Source organism: Papaver somniferum, chromosome 4, assembly GCF_003573695.1.
Source record: "Papaver somniferum cultivar HN1 chromosome 4, ASM357369v1, whole genome shotgun sequence".
In the NCBI taxonomy this organism is placed as follows: domain Eukaryota; kingdom Viridiplantae; phylum Streptophyta; class Magnoliopsida; order Ranunculales; family Papaveraceae; genus Papaver; species Papaver somniferum.
Genome location: NC_039361.1, coordinates 129485329 through 129508681, shown reverse-complemented (window position 1 = coordinate 129508681; position 23353 = coordinate 129485329). Strand labels below are relative to the sequence as shown.

The window sequence follows — 23353 nt, the reverse complement described above, 5'->3', positions numbered from 1 at the left end:
CTATTAACATTTCCTCTGCCTAGAAGAATTATTTTCTGGGGTACCCTATTGCTTTCCCATTGTTGGGTCTTTTCCGCGATTTCATGCAAATATGTCATCGCATCATCAACTGTTTGGTTTTCAAACCCACATGTATACATCGACTCTACTGTAGTTGTAGTGGGATAATCTAAACCCTCATAAAGGATCTGAACTAACCTAACCTTTTCTAAACCATGATGAGGACATTGGGCTAATAAATCATTGAACCTTTCCAAATACCTATACAAAGACTCTCCCTCTTGTTGCGAAAACGTGCATATTTGCGTCCTAATAGACGATGTTTTGTGCCTAGGGAAAAACTTGTTTAAAAAGGCAGATGTAAGTTGTTCATATGTTTCAATTGATTCGGAAGCCAAACTATACAGCCACGACTTGGCTTTATCTTTTAAGGAAAAGGGGAATAACCTGAGTTTCAGAGCATCATCATCAAGGTTTCTAATTTTCAGGGTACTACAAATTTCCTCAAAGTCCCTAACATGGAAATAGGGGTTTTCATTTTCTTTCACTAAAAAGATTGGGAGCAATTGTAAGGTTCTAGGCTTAAGTTCATAATTTGCTTCAGTTTCAGGTAACTTGATACACGAGGGACGAGTAGTCCTAGTAGGGTTCAACAAAGCTTTCAAAGTTGCCATTTCTGGCGCTATTAGACTATCAGGGATTTTCTCCTCAAACGGACGTTCAAAAACGGAATTTTCAAGAATAGGACTTTCTAAATTGAGGTAATCGAGATGCTTAGAACTACTAGGTTTCTCTTCAACAAATCTACCTAGGGCGTCTCTTTTACGTTCAGGCATGCAACAGAATAAGGTAGAGAATTCTATGCAATCAAAAAACAAGGCTGACTCAACCAAATCAAACCTAAATTTCTAGCAAACATAAAGCATGATGGCTCCACTTAGATTGTTTCTAGACCAGCTTCTATTCTTTCGAAAAGGAACTCGTTGCAATCTGAGCAAACCCCTCTAGAATCAAACCGAGTCAAAGTAAGTTGAATCGAAGCGAGGGAAGCTCAGTGGAGCTTTGATACCCAAGGCCTCACCGGTTACAATGCGGCGCAGTCACGCATTCAACTCACAGAAACTATCATGAACTTCGAAGTATGCTCAAAAGAGTAACCAATATTTTTCGAACGACTTTCCTATTAAGATCGTTACCCTATAGGTCTCGTTCTAGTCAAAATTTTAGGCTTAGGTTCGCGTCTGGTTTCGTTTTCCTAAGGCGGGCAAGAAGAGATCGGTGATGAAATCCGAACCCTTATCTTGTATGGCCAGTCCTTTCCCTTTACTAGGAAATTAAAGCAGTCGTTTTCAAGTCCTCAGCATATATGCAAACGAAGGAATACAGTAAACCCGCTGACAGGGGATTCGCGGGTGTTTCGAAAACTTACCTCCCGTACCAGACGGGCGAAGAACCGCTGAAGTCGACTCGGGCCACGACTCCTATGTCATGTACGAACCCGAGGGGCCGAGGCGATATCGTAATCACCGTCCTTCTCTGCACACAGTTTATATTTAAACCAAACCTTCCTTAGGGTTTAAAAATAATAATGTCCAAAGTTTAATGTCCAAGTGTCCAAAAACAAAAGAAAAAATTACAAAAATAACAAACCCTAATACAGTTTCTAAAAATAAAAAAAAATAACTATATACAAAATCTTCTTCTTCACTCCTTTCGGATTCCTCTTTTCTTTCCTTCTTTGGCGATGCTTTCCTTTTATAACACTTTTTCTTCCCTTGTAGCTTCGTTCCAAATCTGAAAAAGAATCGAAAAATACCAAAACTCGTAAAAAAGAACAAAATTAATAAAAAGAAAAAGAAACCTAAAACAAATCTAAATACAAGTCCGCATCGGCGGCACCAAAAATTGATGTGATTTATAGATAGTGGTAAAAGTGGTTCGATTCTCAGACTTGCGAAGGATAAAATATATACTTAAATTCTAAAACTAAAATATAAAACTCACTGATAATTATAGCAAACACTGACAAAGGTTATATCAATATTAAAAGACAACTGAGGCTAAGATTCCACTATTTTTTCAAGTTCAAAGTGATTTAATCCAATCTTTATATTTATGCAATTTTCTCATTCAATTTGATTCTAAAACATTGCAACAAGTAGATTTTCAAAAGCAATAATTGTAAATATCAAGTATGAAGCATCAAAAGTCTATAAACTAAGCATACTTAATCAAAATAGATCACAATCACTCAAGTAAAAATCATATTCAATTATAGCTCAAGGCAAATAATCATAATCATAATTGCAATAAATAGATGAAATAGAATATACCACTTCTTGTTGGAAAAATAGCTTCCTCTATCGCCTCAGCAATGGGGTTTAGCTCCTCATGTTAATCACTTGCTCAAGATACATGTTTGTTGCTCAAAAGTTGATTAAATAGAAGAGAAGGTATGAAGCAGCGTATTTGTAACTGTTGTAATTGTTACAAAACGCACTGTTACAGAAAGCAGTGTTACGAAGAAATACTAACAGTAATAGTTGTTGGCAAATTGTTACAGTTTGAAAGAAAAGGTGACGGTTCTCTGTTCTTCTTCTTCCTCTCGACTGCAACTCGGCTATTCTTCTCTGTGAATTTTTCTTAGCTCTGTTATGTTTCTAAACTTCCCCAAAGTATGCGTAACCCTTCTATGACCTATCCGAACTCCTTTTATAGCCCACAGGTCGATTGAATCTCAAGAAATCCTCGGTTATTCTTATCTTTTTCTCCACCTCAAGTCTCGGGATTTCTTTCCCTTCCAAGCTTATCTACGCGTCAACTTAGTTCTCCAAACTCTCAAGTACTCCCTGTAGACTGAATAAAGACTCAATTCATAACGTAAAATCCTCTGGTACTTCCATACATAAACCAAAATATCCGAGAATACGCAGAACTCCCTGTTTTAGCCAACTCGATGATCTCCTCCTCTATTTTCGAATCTAAAGGGATTACCAACCCTGTTTCGATGAATCAAGATAATCCCAATCCATCTCCACGTCAAACTCCGACATAATCTCACCCAAAAGACGATAACAGCTCCGATAAACTTCACCTCATCTGTTTGCTTCTCCCGGCCTATCTAGCCCAATTGGTTGGGTCCAATCAATCACAACGACCCTGTTATGTTATCACAGGTCCAGTCCAACGAAAATAAGCCATTGAATGTCCTTATAAATCGCTCAAAATTCGATCTCCAGATCTGCTTCGCTGCTGCAATAGCTTCTCTCCAAAAAGCTTCATTTGAATTGTGAAGAAGAGGCGCCCCCTATCCAGAGCAGGGGTGCGAATAAAAGCTGCCTTGAGGGTGTCCTGAGGGTGCCCCTTAGTAATTTGGATACCCCTTATCCATAGTGAGAGTCCGAATAGCATGTGTCCTCCGGGCGCTTTTACTAGCTTTTCGAGCCGATTTTTCCAAAAATTATTATTGGCCAAAAATACCTACACACACATAAAACACCGTAATAAGTACAAAAATGAGCACTATCAATTACAGAATCGAGACAAATTAGACACAAAAATGTGTCTATCACTTGCCATCATCTCTAATGTGATCACAATTTTTGTTCTTTTTATTTCCGATGTATATCATTTATCCGCGTTTTTTTAGATACTTAATCTGTTTTGTTTTTTCAGTTCATAATATTAGTGGATTTCATTGACGTGAAAGTTCAATTTTGGGAGTTGCGGAAACACGGGTTGTTGATCGGGTAGATGTTTGGGATATGGTAACTGCGATATGCTACTAGAAAACGAAACGGAAAATGGGTCATTTGTCCAAATATTTTTAAAACATGGTTCAAATGGAAGAGTAAAAATTATTATGAGTGAAATGGACACCAAAAAAATAGCAAGGATGAAACTGGATTCATCCTGACTTAAACTTAAAAAATAGGATGAAACTGGATGCATCCTGATGTAAATTAAAAATAAGAAAAAGCATTTAAAAATGGGTAAGATGAAACTGTTTACATCCTGGCTATTTTTATATTTTTTCCCATTTCAACAGTATCAAAATCTAAATGTCCTTTTCACACAGGAATTGTTGATTTTGGTCTAAAAATTATTATGGGTGAAATTGACACCAAAAAAATAGCAAGGATGAAACTGGATTCATCCTGACTTAAACTTAAAAAATAGCAAGGATGAAACTGGATGCATCCTGATGTAAATTAAAAATAAGAAAAAGTATTTAAAAATGGGTAGGATGAAACTGTTTACATCCTGGCTATTTTTACATTTTTTGTCCATTTCAACAGTATCAAAATCAAAATGTTCTTTTCACCTATGAATTGTTGATTTTGGTCTTTTTAACCAATTTTGTGCAAACGAAAAGGTTTTGTTCGTATCTGGGCACCTAACATGCATTATTGATTGTATGGTTTGAATTACTGTTGCACTAGGTGTTAATTATGCAATGTTATTTTCTCTCCGAAACCACAAACCGTTGATGCCATTACAGGTTGCCGCTTTTTTAATAATACCCCAGGACATGGTTTTTAAACTTGTACGAGTCAACTCGTGACTCGTACGATTCGCGTCATTTTGATCCAACTCGATTCAAAGCGTACACTTGAATCGTTTTTCCTATAAATCGTACAGTAAGCTATCTTTGACTACGATTCTTGACTGATTTCTAAAGTCAAATATGGGTTTTCAAAAATCAAAATGGGAAGGTTCGAACTCTTCTAAAGCCAAATATGGGTTTTCAAAAATGAAAATGGGAAGGTTCGAACTCATGACCTCCTGTGTCATGAGAGTAGCCTCGAACCAGTGTTCCAATCTGTTTTTTTTTTTTGTTATTTAACGAACTTCATTGATATATATTGAATCAAAGAACAAAATTATGTAAAAAAATATGAACCTTATTAAATACTCTGCATAATTCACATTATTTAGAAGAGAATATACGATTTAATAATCGACTGAAGATTCACGCTTTAACATGCGATTCGATTCAAAAAATTAAAAAACGATTCACGTTGCGATTTACGATTTCACAACCTTGCCCCAGGATACCAATTTATACTTATAAGATTGTTTACCCCGCGTGATATTACATGCTTACAAATCAACGGGAAATGTAAAGGTGGAACATATTCCAAGAAAAACGAGTGGCATGTGTGTGATTTGAAAATGACTACGTTCTTTTTATGCTTCAGGAATATTTTTCGTGTTATACTTCTGGTAACGGTTTAGGGTGTAGCAGGTGAAGGAGTATATGAGGTGACTCAGCAATGGGAGTGGAGGGCACAAGAGTATACGATGGTGGCTTAGCGTAATGGGTATGAGAGGTACATTAATATACAATGGATTAACAATGGTAGTGGGAGGTACAAGAGTATGTGATAGTGTCGTAGCAGCTATTAGATAGTGTGTCTGTGTCAACTGTCTGAGTTGTGACTGTGTGGTCAAGTCAATGTTGTATTACTTTCTGTGTATTGATGTAATGTTACTACAGCCTACGATCGCCTATTTAAGGCTTATCTCCCTCTTGTAAGAACTGTCCATTTTTGATTAATAAGATTATCTGTTTCTCATGGTATCATTCGGGAAAAACAATCACTAACATTTTCTTTCGATTCTAGTCTTTTTCATCTCCATACTCTCTAACGGAGAATCAATTTTTGGTTTCCGCTGCATCATCATCATCATCAAAAGGTTTTCTTAAGAAGAAGAAGAAAATGAAAAAGAAGAAGAAGATGAGAAATCAAATTCTAATGTTGAAGAATGTTCTACTTTCACAACTGGTAATGCGATGAAATTTGGGGTTTTCTTTTCTTAAGTACGATGATGATGATTTTCCATTCAATAGAGGTAATTTTCGTTACAATTACAAATATTTTCAATTCTTGTTTTTCAAATTAGGGTTTTCAACTTTGGGTTATTGAAATTGCATTATGATTCTTTACAAAGACCCATTCATCTTTTGAACCCTAATCCTTCTCTGAAGTTGTTTCTTTCTCTAATCCTTCAAAACCCACTACTAGAACATCATCACCATCAACCTAATATTCTTCTCATCAATTCAATTTTATCAACTCATTATTTCTTTTCAAAACCCTAAAGATCAAAACTTTCACATCAACAAAATCATCTCACCTATTTCTTAACCAATCTTGTTCTTGAATCAATTTTGGTGTATATTCAATATGTCGCTGCTACTCAGTGGATTTTTCTGGCTGAGTCTTTGATGGTTTGAGAGTAACGAATCAGAACTTAATAATGGTACTACTTATTTTTGAATGTGGTAAAAACTTTCGTTCTTTGAAATCATTATAATTCTCCATCTATATCTAGAAGATTGTTAGGTTGTGTTCTTTATCTGGATGGGTTATTACTGGAAGGAGAGGCAGAAAAGGTTTTCCATCTGCTGCTAAAGTAAACTACAATTCTAACAGTTGTTGACTTAACAACTGGACTAAAAGTCTCTCAAAAACTTGACAGTGATAATTGGAGTATTGGAATTCGGTGTGGATCAAAATTGATGAATGGAATCTCGAATGGAGAATTTGGATTCAGGGATTTTGCATTGTTATCAAACTTTGGAGTGTCATGAATCAAGTCATATGGGTAAACAACAGTTTACAACAACTTGTTATCACCAACATCAACTTCTTATCAACAAGATCAACTAATTAAAAACAACAGCAGCAACTTCAATATCAATCCAACAGCAGTAGCAACTTCCGGGTAATATCAACATTTATATGGGTAATAACTTTTTAACAAACAATTTTCCCCATTTATTCATTGTTACTTCTCTTTGTGTGAGTTTAGTATATGAAGTAATAATTTCAATACCTAACTGGTCCTAAAAAAATTTCAATAACCAGTTATATGACTTGTTACTTCAAAACAAGTCATATCAAAACCTTTATAGATCTGGTCTTACAAACACCAGTTTCTAAATATCAATTTGAGTCTCTTAACCAGCAGAGAACACCAAAAAAAATTTGAGTTTCTTAACCAACAGAGAACACCGAAAATTTGAGTCTATTTCTGCTGTTATCCACCTTGTGCTGCTACTACTTCTAGTAGTGTTGTTAATCATTATGATACTTCTACTTACTACATCAACCATTTGAGCTCATACTTCCCTTGTGTAACTTCTTCATATGAAGCTGCTTATCCTTCATAAACTGTTGGTTGTTCTATTCTGCTATACATGGTGAGTGTGGTGTATTTAAGAGTGGTGAATTCTTCATATTGTAGTTCACTGTTGCCAATGGTTCTGCCACAACTATTTCTTCAACAAGTTCAGTCTTGGAACATGGTGATAAGTTCAGTTTCTCAAAATTCTGGTTCCAGTGTCTGTTGCTGCAGTTTAATCTTGTGCCTTGTTTTTTTTTTAGCTTCATTTCTCTCTCTAGTTGAAGGTTGTTTGTGTTGTTCTATACTTCTTACTTCAAACTGATTATGTGTGTCTCATTCTAGTTATGCTATGTTCAAGCCTTTGATGTACATGGGTGCGCTCCGTATTTCTTCGGCTTCCAGCTATTATTTGTTATGTCCTACTGCACCAACTATCGCATCTCCTGCTACGGTCTTGCTATTTCGACTTCACTGAGAATCTATTTGGACTTCTACCTTGCGCTACTATTGGTTTTTAGGCCTGTTTGGGTACAGTACATATCTGCAGTTTTATGAAGCCTTATTGCAGTCAATTTTATTCACCCTGGGTTGTGTATGAGACTAAAAGATCATTCCAATGCAAGTATGCGTGTGAATCACTGAAAGTGCAGGATACAAAATATCAGTTTCTGCGTTGTAGGTGTGCTGATTTAGTGGTTCAGTGTATGTGTGTGAGACTACTTTACTTCAGATCTGTTCAAATCGAATTTTAAATGAAGGAATTAGAAGCATATTCAAAAATAGATAGATCTCGGCAACAAGACTTCCTATATCCACTTCCAGTATTTATCACCGAGCTTCATTGCATCTACACAGTTCAGCTACAGTCGGGTTATTCTTCTTAAATTCCTGCTCCAAGTACTTCTACTGCCATACTTCCATAGCATCAAATACTTCGACCACACCAATTACTTCTATTAACTCTATGCTCTTCCAATGTTTTCTTGAGTTTAGTTGTCAACATTTTGCAGGTTTAATTATTTGTCCTTTTTCCCAAACTTATAGTGGCTGTCATTATAGGTTATTAGACAGTGTGTCTGTGTCAACTGTCTGAGTTGGGTCTGTGTGCAAACTGTTATTAGTATTGGTCTATAACAGTTTGAAGGGGTGTATTAGACAGTGTGTCTCTGTCAACTGTCTGAGTTGTGACTGTGTGGTCAAGTCAATGTTGTATTACTTTCTGTGTATTGTTGTAATGTTACTACAACCTACGGTCGCCTATTTAAGGCTTATCTCCCTCTTGTAAGAACTTTCCATTTTTGATTAATAAGATTATCTGTTTCTCAGCAGCAACGATGGTTGGAAGTACAAGAGTGTATGATAATAGCTTGGCTATGGTATGGTGGATAAGTGGGAGTTGGATTATAAGAGCATACTGAAGTGGTTTTTCTATTGGTGTATGTTGAGTTGTCTTAGATTTGGATCCCTTTAAATATGTTGAGTTACACATGCTTACTTTCAGATTTGGATTTACAAATTAAACCTTCTGCCAGTAGTAATATGTGAGTTTTTTGCATCGACCACAAATGATATTTAATTTTAAAGCTCCGCATCAGACAGTATTTTCTTCTCAATCACTAAGCAGAAAGGGGCATTTTTTTCTTTTGTCTTTCTAAACAGAAGAAATGGGAGAAACAATGCCAAGGTCACAACTTGGGATAATTTGTACACTGGCACTCGAATTTCCATCTTCTGGTGCTATTTGTAATATGCAACAAAAGTTCAACATATTAAGCTCTAAAAAAACCAGGGTGTACTCTTTGAGTTACAAAAACACAACCCATATTGTTTGGGCTAAATGGAAACCGTATCCAATGAAAATATAACAAAAACCCCATTTCAATTCAAATTAGTTAAATTTAGTTTTTAATTAATATTATAATTCGAATTCTGCCCTCAACCCCATATATACACGATCTTTATAGATGAAAATTTTGGCGGAAACACAATAGGATTTGTGGAGATCGGATTTACAGAGAGGATTTGAGATATTTTTCTATCTGAATCTTCTTGTATTTAGATTTTAGGGTTCGTATATACCAGATTAATACAAATTTCATCGATATTTTCAATTCAAAACTATTCTTATCTCTTTCTACGTTTCGATTTCATATTTGATCATCTCAGAAACTAATTTTGAGATCTATTTTTCGCTCTAGTTTAGTTGAATTAGAGAGGAGATCGTAGATTTCAATCTTAGGTCGAGATTGATTGAAGAAATTGAAGAAATTTGTTTTCCGTTCTCATCTTCTTTTCAGCTTAATTTGAAGAAAAGAATAGAAATAACAATTTACTTCTTCGAATAGTCATGTTAACTCTATCATCTTCATATTGAGTAGTCTAACCAAATTCATCAGGAACGCAAAATCTATTTTCAGGTATTTTTACTGATTTGATTTTTTTTTGAATTTTTTACTTGATTTTATTAGAAAATCCACAATAATGTTACACTTTTTCTTTGTTGTTCATATTGAAATCATTTTCTTTTGTTGATTTTTTGTTGTTGTTGTTATTTATATTGAAATCGATATGGATATAATTTTCTTATTTCCATGTTTAAACTGAGTGAAACCTTTTTTGGTTCCATACTTTTCTTTGTAGATATGGACTCTGTCATTGCAGCTGTATGTCACAATGAAGCTTCATTGTCGTTTCGTATTGGTTTAAAATCAACTCTTATGGATTTGAAGGATATAATTGTTTAAATTGGGTTCAACTATCTCCATTCACTATTGAAATCATTCACAAATTTGGTGAGCAGCAAAGGTACTTCAGTCTGATTTTGATCTCCAAACAGCTGCTGTGTTTTCTCTGTTTAACAAGTTGTCAACACTAGACTTATATGTATATCATAGAGGTGAAAGTTCAAGTTCAGTATGCCACATAGGTGCTAGTTCAAGTTCATTATCCCATGGGTCAGAAGTTGTACATGTTAATCAGCCACTAGTTACCATTGTCACTGATTATGATGACCCTAAAGTAGTCAAAGAACCGTTGAAATCCGCTCGTTGGCTAGGTTTCTTTCACAGTGTTGAACAAGTGTTTCCAGGAGGTGTGGACCAAGTGTGTCACGATTTGATGAAGTACCATGCTGCAAATGGATATGCATATAAGGTAACAAGAAACGAGAATTTGCGGATTGCTGCTTGTTGTGCTAACAAGAAGAAGGACAAGTATAATTGGCACATGTATGATGTTTCTTGTGGCGGTGTCGAAGGAAGTCCCTTTATTATCAAGGAGTTAAATAATCAGCATACTTGTGACGGTGGATTTATTAACGTTCCACATGTATCAAAGAAGCTAATAAGTTCCTTGATCAAGGATGAGATTAAACAGAATTCAAAGTAGAAGACAAAGGATATTATGGAACAAACTAGAAGAGAATATGGCTTTGACATAACTCGTTATTATGCATACACAGGGAATAGATATGCACTAAATATGGCATGGGGAGAGTATGAGAAGTCATTCGTTTACTTGCATTGGTATACAAAGCAATTGTCTGAAACCAATCCTGGATCCCGTATTGTTTTGGAAACTGACGCGAGTCAAAAGTTTGTGAGATTGTTCATTGCCTTCGGAGCATGTGTCTGTGGATTTAATTACTGTCGGCCCTTGTTATTCATGGATATAGCACATTTGAAGAGTAAATATCTCGGTCACATGATGGCAGCAACAGGACTAAACGGGGATAATGGTACTGTTTCTTAAACTTTTTTTTGTTGGTTTCTTTTATCATTTTTTTTATGAAACCTTTTTTCTGTCTTGTTGGTTTCATCATTTTTTTGCTGTGTTTGTCATTTTTTTCTGTTTTGTTTGATTTTGCAGGAATTTACCCTTTAGCTTGTGGTGTGGTTTCATCTGAGACTGATGCGAACTGGAAATGGTTTATGGAGCAACTCAGGGATGTCGTTTCCCCTCAAGGATAACTTACATTTTTGAGTGATCGAGGTAGTGATTTAGTCAACCAAATCCCTGTCTTTTTTCCAGGTGCATATCATGGGTGGTGTTACTGGCACATGACAAACAATGTTAATGCATGCTTGCCTAAGTCATCCAAGACATATAACAATTGTGTGTTGAAGTTGTTTGAAAAATATGCATATGAAAATACACATGTAGAGTTTAAGGAGAGTTGGGATGACTTGATGCTGGTTAAAAATCAGAAGCTACAAGAATATCTTATTAGAGCTCCACTTGACAAATGGGTTAGTTTTTTTTTCCCGGGTTGTCGATATTGGGAGTTGTGCTCAAATGTTGCTGAATGTTTGAATGGTTGGGTTAAGGAAGAGAGGGAGATGCCTATTGCTGTCATGGTTGATAAAATACGGCTGAAGCTTTTGGAAATGATGTGCATTCGTCGTAAAGAATGTGTGACATCGTTCGACTGGCGAGGAGTTTTGTGTCCGAAAATGGAAACTGAACTCTATAACAATAAGATGCATGGCCGTGATTACAGTGTTACCAAGTCGTCAGAATTTGTGTATGAAGTTCATGCCTCATTAACACAAAGGGTTGATTTGAAAGAAAAGACATGCTCTTGCGACTGCTGGAAAATCAATGGCTTCCCTTGCGCCCATGTTGTTAGGTGTATAATGAGGAATGGTGAAGATCCTTATGATTATGTTGAACAATACTTCACCACTAAGTTCTATCGAGAGTCGTATTCAAAACCAATCCATCCAGTTCCCACAGTTGAAAGGCCTGCGACAATTTCACCCAAGTCTGTTGTTCGTGGACCTAAAGTTTTGCCACAGTCAGGTCTCCCAAGTAAGAAGAAAAGGATTCCTAATACAGGTTCAATTCCCAAGAAGAAGATGAGAACTTGCGGTGGCTGTAATGAATTGACTACTCATAATCGAAGGACATTCCCTAAGAAGCCGATTTGAAGTCTTTTTGAGTCTGATTTACTCTTAGTTTTAATTCATACTTCTTATATTCTATTAGCATTTCGCATACAGTTCATAAACGTTATCTGTTTTAGTTTAGACTACAATATGCTTTAGTTTACATTTTGAGATTTCATTTTTTTTTCTGTTGTTTTATATTCCTGTTATTGACTTTTATTGCTCATTTATATTCTATTTGACTGTTATTTGCTCATTATATACCCGTCTTCTTGTCTACAGTAAAACATGTTGACTTCCTGCTGGTATTTCACCTGCAATATAGTGGAACCCTTTTTGGTTTCATCATTTTCACTATTATTTTGTAACCAATACTGTTATTTTGTAACCAAAATAGGTTGGATCCTTTTTTTGGTTAGATCATTGCTTATGTGAATGCTTTTATAATTGTCTTGGCTTTTTTTTTTAGATCACTGCTTCTGTGAATGCTTTATTATGAATTATTTCCATGACTTGTTAGCATTCTGTCGAATGTCGATCGCTAAACTATCCTTGATGTGCTTTCTGTTATAGTTTAATACTTCGATGTAATTAGACTTCTCCCTTTGGAATATGAAAATGTTTCATGCCTTGAAACATATCAATTTTTCCTGTAAACCAAGCCGTGGTACGACCCTTTTTCGCCACCTGCAATATGGTGGAAGCCTTTTTGGTTTCATCATTTTATGCTGGAACCCTTTTTGGTTTCATCAAAAAACAGATATACATAACACTATGCGCCAATATGGTTTCGGTTAATCATAATTGAAAACATTATAAACATTGTTTCCAGGTGGTTGACAGTACTCCAATTGAAAGCATTCATACACAATTTAAACCTTTTATAAACTATTACAAGCATTCAAATTTATAAATAGTTGAAAGTATACATAACTTTGCTCTCATGCTTTCTATCCTTTCTGAAATATTCTCCCCTTGAGACTCTTCATGCATCAAGGAGGATCTTACACACCAGCTTTGGTCTCATGTCATGCACCTTTGATGAAATATCATCTTCAGGAGACGCTATGTTTCCCTTCAAGAGGCTCTTCATGTAATAGCAAACATGAAGACCACAATCATTCCTGAAACAACCAAAAAATTTTCTCAATATTTAATATTTAAAACTGCCATAAATAAATAGTTTTACCGAACTTCCAAACATAGATGATGATTGTTATAGATTACCCCATTTGTTGACAATATGAAGGTGTGTGCATAATGTATGGTGGGGGTTGAGTTGTCTGCTCGTCACGGGGGAGCTTTACATCGTGCTGTGCAAATGCTGATATTATTCTTTGTCTCATGCTTTCAGCACTTTTCCTGCATTCTTCTTCAGTGGAATCCAAGGAGTTGCAGTGAGAAAACTCTGCGGTTTCAGTATCAAAAGCTAACAGTGTCCAATGGTCTACCCCATCTCCAACTGTTGTCAGCAACGGAACGAATAAAAATTGTACACTGTAGTCCATTTTGTCGATGAACGCTTCAATTGCACTACCACATTTCATTCCTAGTGAGTGACATGTCTGAAAAAAATACAAGAAAACAGATTCCTAATGAGTGACAGACATGCAAGTGCTTTTTTTCTGACATTTTTTTTTCCTAAAGAGTGAAACCAAAATTGGTTACATCAAAATCAACTATATAACCAACAACATTTGAAACAACTCTTAGTTGGAATTATAAAATTATTTTGCCTGTCAAAAAAAAAATTATATTAGAGAATTAAAGAGGAAACTTACATAGGAAAATGTGCTTAGAAACACGGCTTTCTTGTACTTTTGATTACCATCTGGTTTCAACTCTTCTTTGAGGATGTTCTTTTGCAATTTCAAGATGTAAAACTCAATGATGTCTCCTGCGATGTTTCCCTTTCTCATCAACAAATCCAGCATCCTCCCAGATATTATCAGTTGGTGTTCCTTGTTCTCCCACGCCGTGGAGCTGTAAAACTCAAACTAGTGAATGCTGGATCTAAGAATGAAAAAAAAATGTTTTTTGGAACACATTTTTTGATGAAACCATTTTTGGTTTCAGCACTTACCTTTCACTGTTGTTTATGAAAAACCTGCTCACAAGGGGTCTCTTTATTTCATCGAGTACCCTCATAAGTTTCAAGTTTTCAACTGCTTTCAACTTCACATCCTTCACCTCATACACCTCCTCATTCTTCGCCTTCTGCTTATTCTTTTCACTATTATTATTTCTCCATTTGCATTTAGTCTTTGTTCTTTTCTTTTTCTTCCCAGCTATATAATCCCGATATTTGACAGGTTCTGTCATTTTTCTTATGTCATTCCTTAGTCTAGTAATCATATTAATCAACTTTTTCTTGGGACTGATGTTTTGAGATCTTGGCTGACCGTCTTCTTTTTCACCGTCACTCTGCATCAGTCCTAAACTGAATCCAGGTTCACCGTCTTCTATATCAGTTACATCTTCCACCATTCTTACAGTTGAGTAGTAGTATACACCTTGCACCTTTGGCGTTGATGAACAACCTTGGTTTGCATAAATGGATTCCATTTTCCGGAAAACATCTTCATTGTCCTCATCATATATAAACTGAGTTTCATTGTCTTCTAGAACAATATTTTGCTTCAAAGAAGAACGTTTCTTTGCCTCAGATTCCACCTGCTCGGCCACCTTGATATTCTCAATAGTGTTTGGAGTCAAATCCGTACCCTCTTCTTGTTCAGTCCCTGGATTGATGAAGAACATTTATTTGCCTCGGATTCTACCTGCTTTGCCACCTAGATTTCCTCAAGAGTATTCAGAGTTAATTGAGAACCTTCTTCTTGCTGTTCAGTCTCGACCTCCGGCTTTGATGAAGATTTCTTCATTTCAAATTCAACCTGCTCTGCCACCTTGATTACCTCGAGAGTATTCAAAGTTAACTCTGAAACCTCTTCTATTTCCACTCCTCGTTCTTTATCAGACTTTTCTAGTTCCATAAAGAATTCTTCACCGCTAGAGTTGTCTTCATTTCCAGTACCACATTTGTCAGATTTTTCTTGTTGTGGTTCTGCATCTAATGAAGCACCAACAATGTCAGATTTTTCTTGTTGTTGTTCTGCATCTCCAGACAGTGAAACCCTTTCTGGTTCCATCAAAACATCCTCAACAACAGGTAGTGAAACCTTTTCTGGTTCCATCAAATAATCTACATAACCTTTTATCATTTCTTCAGAATGTTGAACCCTTTCTTGTTCCATCAAAACATCTTCACACTCTTGATTCCTTCTTACATCCTCTTCTTTTGTTCCTTGATGCAGTATATCTATCTCGAGTTCTATTAAAGACAAAAACAAATACAAAACTTGCGCATTAAATGGGCTCTCACATTTTTCTTTCAACAAAACTATTTTTCGTATTTTATTTGTGGACATGACACTATTTAAACCTTGCTTTCCGGCAATATGCATCATTTTATGCTCCGCCGATATATCTTTCACAACCTGCAATATAAGGTTTAAGATACAAAATGTCACATACTAACATACAAGCAATACGAAATTTAAGATACAAAAGAAATATTTTTTTGAACCAGATTGTCAAATAAAAATGTAAGATTTATAAAAAAAATGTAAAATTTATAGAAATGTAAAATTTATAGAAATGTAAAATTTCTATTTAATAATCAATAACTAAACTTCGCAGATCAAATCTAACATATTGGTTTGTCAAATTTAATGACCAGGTCATATAAGAATGTAACATTTCTATACAGTAATCAATAAGTAAAATTTGTAGACCAAAACTAACATATCACCTCAACATCTGAAACCTTTTTTGGTTCCGAATGAACATCTTCTTTCTGTGGAAAGTCTACTTGGCCTCTCTTACGCTTTCTTCTTGAGTAAGTCTTCAATGACGGTTGAAACCCAACCTCAGCGTCATATTTTTCCAATACTGCTTTATCTTCTCCGGAGAGTCCATTGTTGCCAACTGTTGTAAGCTTTTCAATTATCATTCTTGCCCACCTGTATTTAGCCTCGTAGAGTTGTCTTCAACTGGGGAAGGAACTTCATTCAGCAATATGGTCTGCAACATTTTCTGCAACATTGTCTTCAACCGGCAATTCAATGTCCTCTTCATCTATGCACTCAACCAAGCGCTTTTCGTGTTCATCATATTGGAGCAAGAATGACCCCTTGTGGCGACGCATATTCTTCTGCAGTACACAAGAAATATTGGATTCAGCTAATTTTTTTGATGAACCAAAATTTGTTTCAGATAAAATTTTTGATGGAACCAAAAAAGGTTTCATCAAAAAAAAGTAAATCTTTCTCTTTTTGATGATATTAAATTTGAAATGGATTGATAGAAAATTAAATCTTCTTTACCTCAGAGTATAGATCTTTCTTATCGGACAAACCCTCGAAGTTTTCCAATATTTGCTGGCAGACAATGCCAAGGTTCCATCTAGCAAACCTCAGATACCTGTCGAGCCTATCCTTCCTTTTTGCAATCATAGTCATTTCTGCCACCTAATACTTAAAAAAAAGATTCAAATTAAGAATCAATATCAGATACATTATAAAAGAATATAACTTATTAATCAAAAGAACAAAAAATAACTTACCAGCGGGTAAATTACGCAACCAACTACGTTTTCAACATCGCCATCAGAATCTATTATTGACTCAAGTAGATAATCATGGAACACTTGTGGCCAACAAAAATTATTCATATCAAATACCATATACAAGTACTTGGCAGCAAGACTTCGACCACCTTTGTTGGGGACGAATACCGACACTAACAGGAACATGAAGAAAAACTTTACAAACTCATCTGCTTTGGTTTCATCCTCTGCAGCTTCCATCATGCAACAATGAATATCAGCTTTGAACGTCTTCTTACTTCCTTTAAAATACTGAGCTACGAAGATTTTAACCTTTTTCTCCAGTTCTTCATCTAAGCCCACTTCTTCATCTACTTCTACACCCTCCATCATCTGTAGACTAAAGATAACAGAGAAATGTTCTGGAATTGTCCGCAGAATCATTTTCTTCGATCTACCTAATCTGGAACACAATGGTAGCTTACCATCTTTTCTGAGTTCAAGTGACTGTAAAACCATCATGACTGCTTTTGTCTTTCTGACGAGCTCTTCTTCCATTACACCATCAAAGAATGGCTCAATGAAACGCCAGAATGGACATGATTTAAGAGCTAACAAATGTGGTTCTTTTTTCTGTATCAAAGCCTTTATGTCAGCTACTACTTTGCACAAACGATGCAACGAGCATCTATACGACTCTGTTTCTCTCTTTTTACCTGTAAGTGAAACCAAAGTTAGGTAAATCATAGATAAAAATAGTGAAACCAATAACTACAGATGATGCAGACAGATTTGGTTGCATCGGATAAACTAGAAAGAAACACGCTAAACAGAGAACACAACAATTGGAAATTGTTCAGATGATGTATATGATGTATAACTCCATATGAAGGCATGGAAGTTTTTAAGTTATTGATAGTTTCTAGGACCAGAATATACCTTAGCAAACATTATCAGTTATAGTGGAACCAATTTAACAATTGGAAAATGATTTCATAAAAAAAAAAAGCAGATTATATTCTGAATCCATGCCTTCATATACAATACCAGTAGCACCCAAAACATCAAAAGATTATAAAACCATATGTTAATGAAGATGATGCAAACTAGAACATCAAAAGATTAAAAAAAATGATGGAACCAGATTTGGTTCCATCAGAACACATTAAAAATCATCTTAAATAACTTTGTTCTAGCAATATAGCACAAAACTGAGTGAAAATGAAACCAAATATTATTAAAAAAAAAAAAAGATGGAAACCTAATCATATACAGTATGGCAGTTATAGAACAAGTAGCAGTATACAATATGGCAGTTATAGAACACACAAGTTAGACAACACCAGATTAGGTCATTACAGAAGTGATGAAACCAAAAAAAGGTTTCATCAAAAAGACCAGAATATACCAATTTAACAATTGCAAAATTATGAAACTAAAAAAGGTTTCATAAAAGAAAAATAGATTATATTCTGTATCAATGCCTTCATAGGCAATATGAAAACAGTAGCACAAAACCATCAGATTATAAACCCATTATGTTGATGAATATAATGGAAACCAATTTTGGTATATCAAAGAAACAATTGAAGAAAAAAAATCTAGTGAGAAACTAATGATGAAATCAGCAGATGAAGCCTAATGATGAAAAAAATCTAATGATGAAGTCAGCAGATGAAACCTAAGATTCATCATCGATTTTGTACAGAAATCTAATATTCCTAAATCAGCAGATGAAACCTAAGATTCATAATCGATTTACTCATTTACATGAAACAACATCAAAATCAGTAAATAAAATCAAAATGAGTTTGTCTTTATGATTTACCTTTCGTAGATTTCTTAACCACCACTTTCTTAAGACTTTTCTTCTTTACATCTTGCTTTTTCTCTTGCTTCTTCGCCATTTCTGTATTTCTTCAGAACATTAAATTAGGTCAAAATAAAATGAAACTTCAACCTAATTTCCTTTCGATGAAGGTTAGATTTCTTTGTTACGAGTTCGATTAACTGTTTTGTGGAGCAAGAAGAAGAAGGAATCAAAAATGGTTTCAGATCTGGTTTCTGAGAGAAGAAGAGGGAAGTTTTCGATAGTTTCTGAGTGAAAAGTAGTGTCGGTTAATCGAATAGGGAAGAAAATAGAAGGTGCAGGGAAATAGACGGAAGGGTATTTTGGATAGTTTAGGTAGAATGGGGTAAATGTGTTGGTTTTGTTTTGTTGGGTCTATTTTAACTCGATAGGGACCCCTATGGTGTTATAACGCGCGTGTTAAAAGTTCAATGAGTAATCTTGGATTTTCTGGTAAGGGTTTGATTTGGAAAAGCACCTTTCTGGAGTTGGTGCCTAGATATGTTTTTTTCTTCTGGAAAGTATGAAACACGAGGTGGCCTTGGTAGACGGAAAGACTTTGTTGTGATACTAACTCTATTAGTGTTTCTGCTTGCTGAGGTATGCATACTACTGACGTATGCATACTACGAACTATTTGTGTTTCTTTATATCTTAATTATTTGAAAGACATGGAAATTTATGTTGGCAAAGACTAAATCCTTACCTCACGAGTAAAAATTGAAACCATAATATGAGGCCACGTCATCAATCAAATTTTTTTCCCCCTGAGAAATACACAAATGTAACTGGAAAAACCATTACAAATTTCAACTAAGTATTCTTCCCTTACAATGCTGTCCAAGAAATAAGGAGAAGAATCCCAAATGTTTTTCAAACTAAACTTCCTAACCCGACATGCAAGACGGTCTGCAATCTTATTTATTTATTTTTTGACTCAAAAGGCAATGTATTAAAAATAAACAACGATTCCACCAAGATGGTGTGGAGCTGTGAAGTACATAGAGTGCTCAATTAAGAAGCACCTTAATGAACCAGAACTTGTTACAGAAAACAAGCAAAAAACCAACTAAAAACCTGTTACAAAATTACACAGGACCAAGAACTCCCTCCCAGTTTTCAATCACCTGACTAAGAGAATATCCCTCAAACACTTTTGTTCCTACACACCAGTTATAAATTTGTATCTTAACCTTGTTAATGATTTTGCGTGGATCATTGTACTTTCCACTAAATGCCTTCCATTTCTCTCCAACCAAATTATCCACCATATTGAAAATGGTATCAAGTTCCAAATTTTCCTTCTAATGGAGAGATTATTACCATTCATCCTATTCCATTCCCATAACGCCTGTCTCACTGACCCCTGAAACACCCACTGCAAATTATAGCCATGAAGAAAGTAATTTCAAATAATAGTTGTAGTCTCACAATGCAGGAAAATGTGTTGATTAGATTCAGCACTCTTCTTGCAAAGCAGACACCCCTTTACTAAAAAAGAATTCCTCAAAGAATCCATTGTTGGAGCTGCATTATAACATAGTGTCCAAACAAATAATATAACTTTTGTGGAATTTTAGGATTCCATAAGCTTTTATGTGGAAAGGAGATTAAACCCTCATCCTCAAGATATTTATAGCACCCTGCTACATTAAAGTTATCACCATACTACCAATATCTTTGATCTTCTAACTGAGAGTTAATTACTGGCAAAAATGGCATCAACTGAGCAACCTCATCCACCTATGCATCATTCAAAGATCTAAAAAAACCCAGATTCCACCCCCTATCTACTGTAATACAATCCTTAATAGTTGCTTCTTTCATCCTACTGATCTTGTAAAGTGCAGGAAATAAAATATTTAAAGAATGCCCATTAACCCACTTATCCTGCCACAATAAAATTCTATCTCCACTATTGATCTGCAGGTTAGTACTAGCTACAACATGACTTTTACTCTTTAGGATTCCAGCCCACAGACTTTTTCCTACAGCTTTCTTATTATCATAAGGATAAAAAGCTTCAGAATTACCTCCAAATTTTTGATTTAAAATTTTCCTCCATAAAGCTTTCTTTTCAGATCCATATCTCCAAATCCATTTAGCATGAAAAGCTTGATTCATCTTCCTTAACTTTTTAATGCCCACACCACCACCTTCTTTAGTTAAAGTCACGGAACTCCAACCAACCCAACTCTTTTTAGCTTTTGAACTAGTTGAATCCCATAAGAAATGCCTCATAATCCTCTCTAACTACTTCACCACTGAAATTGGCATCTAAAACAAAGACAAATAATAGATAGGTATACTAGACAGAACACTCTTGATCAACATAAGCCTTCCCCCCTTAGATAAATATCTTCTCTTCCAAGAACTCAAATTCTTTTGAAACCTCTGGATAATTACTTCCCAAACCCCCACAGCCTTAGACTTGCTTCCAAGTGGAATCCCCAGATACTTCATAGGAAATGTAGTCAGACTACAACCAAAACCAACTGCATATTGCACTGCATTCTGAGCATTCCCCACAACCACAATAGCACTCTTACTGAAATTGACTTTAAGTCCAGAAACTAGCTCAAAAGATAGCAAACTGCTTTTTAAATTCTGCACCTGCTCAATGTCATCATTTAAGAAGACAACAGCATCATCTGCAAACTGTAAATGATTTATAGTGCAAGCATTATTATTGGACACTGGCTTGAAACCTTCTATCAAACCCAAAGAAGCTGCTCTTTTGATCATTAAAGAAATTACTTCCACCACCATGATGAACAAAAAAGGTGAAATAGGATCACTCTGCTTTACTCCCTTACCACTTCTGAACAAACTAGAAGTTGTGCTATTAATAGCCATAGAAAATCTTGTATTAGATACACACCATCTTATCCATCCTCTCCATATGTTGCCAAAACCAAACCTGAGCATTGTATAATCCAGACAATTCCAATTGATGTTTTCAAATGCTTTTTCTAAATCCACCTTCACCACCAGACCTGCAATGCCTTCCCTCTCCCTTGAATCAATAAGTTCAGAAGCAATTAGGATACCATCTGTGATTTGCCTACTGTCAACAAAAGCACCTTGAAACTCAGATATAATAGTTGGCAAAACCACTTTAAGTCTTTCAGTTAAGACTTTTGAAATAATTTTATAAACTCCACTTATCAAGCTAATTGGCCTGAAATTATTCATTGAAACATCACCATCACCCTTTGGAATCAGAATAATATTAGTGCAATTTATTCTTAAGACGCTTAATATATACAACCTGATAACTTAAACAACTAGAAAGGGAAATATGACAATCTTCTAACAGATCAAGACACCGCCAATCCATATCGCCCTTTCCTTCATTCACAAAATCCACCAACTAAAGGTAATCGCTTGCAAAAAGGACTTTGGAAAGATTCATCTCCCTTGCCCAGGAGATTTCCAAAACTAGAGCTGTTATCTCAGCACCAATAGCGCTTGGAATCAGACCAGAATCCGTTCTAAACTTCTTTATTCTTCCTACAATATCACACAGAATAATACCAACACCTATATTAAAACTTTTATAAGATCCATCAATAAACATAATATGATCAATATCCTGAATAGGAATCTTAACATCCAGTCTTATAGCTTTTTTAGGCAGAGGGGGAACAATATAGGTGTTTATAAGTCTTCTAGCATCCATTATTATTCTATCAAGATTTATCAGAACATTTCTAAACACTACATCATATCTCAGTTTCCAAACAAACCACATAACAACTGCACCAATGCTTGGCCAGTTCACAGCATAAGGAGATAAGCCCAGCAGTTTATCAAACCACCACATAAAGATATCTTCAATACATTCATAATCAGTAGTCACTAAGTGTTGCAGAGAAAGATCAAACCAAATATGAGAAGCAATCAGGGAAAGGAAAAATAAATGCATCACAGTTTCAACTTCATTTTTACACAAGGGGCAACATTCATCAATAGCAGGGTTATAGAACTTGAGAATTGTATTTACATGCAACATCTGAGCAAAAACCTTCCACATAAAGAATTTAATCTTTGGTAAACAATCTAATTTCCAAACTATTTTCCAGAAAGAAGCTTCCTCAACGGAAATAAATTCATTCATATAAGCTTTATAAGCTGACTTAACCGCATACTTACTATTCAATGTATGAGCCCACATAATATCATCTTTTTTCTCAGTATTAATTCTTACAGACCTAATCTTAATAACATCTTCATTAGAAAACAAAGAGGAAAGAAGACCAAGATTCCAACTGTTATTCGGAGCATCTATAAGTTCACTAACAAAATTATAATTACCAAAATTTGCATTAATTGAAACAGGAGGAGAAGAGCTACCAGGCAACCAATTAGAAGACCAAATTTTTGTGGAATTACCATCATTTACTTTATACACAATATTAGCTTTTAAGAAAACCAACCCATTTACTATACCTTTCCAGATCCAAGATGAACCGTCAGCAGCCTTATCTATTTCTAATAAGTTCTGATTAGGAAAATACTTGTCTTTAAGAAATGTAGCAACCAACTGATCTTGGTTTTTTACAGATTCTCCATCCCAATTTAGCAATAAGAACCCTGTTAGTATCATAAGAGTTTCTAATACCTAAACCACCATTTAATTTAGATTTACCATTATCACCCCAAGAACGAAAATAAGCCGCTCTTCTTGAGTTTTTCTTAGACCACCAAAAAGCTCTTTGAAGATTATCAATTTTTGACGTGATTTTTTTAGGGAAAGGGAAGCAATACATATGGTAAACAGCTAAAATAGACAAAACATGCTTTGCTACAACTATTCTACCTGCCCCATTAAGATTTGATCTTTTAGTATTACCCAGTCTAGAATAAAACTTATCA

At 35.2% G+C, this 23353-nt stretch overlaps 1 protein-coding gene and 1 pseudogene across 1 annotated transcript; both read left to right on the top strand.

The window, feature by feature from the left end:
- Positions 1-210: 210 nt before the first annotated feature.
- On the top strand, positions 211-310 carry LOC113276801 (annotated as a pseudogene).
- Positions 311-11192: 10882 nt separating this feature from the next.
- Positions 11193-12062, top strand: LOC113273124. The gene has a single exon (XM_026522891.1). The coding sequence runs from the start codon at positions 11193-11195 to the stop codon at positions 12060-12062; it is 870 nt and encodes a 289-aa protein (XP_026378676.1).
- Positions 12063-23353: the final 11291 nt, after the last annotated feature.

Excerpts from the sequence above, each read along its gene's own strand:
- LOC113273124 (XM_026522891.1), top strand. The coding sequence starts at position 11,193 with ATGACAAACAATGTTAATGCATGCTTGCCTAAGTCATCCAAGACATAT.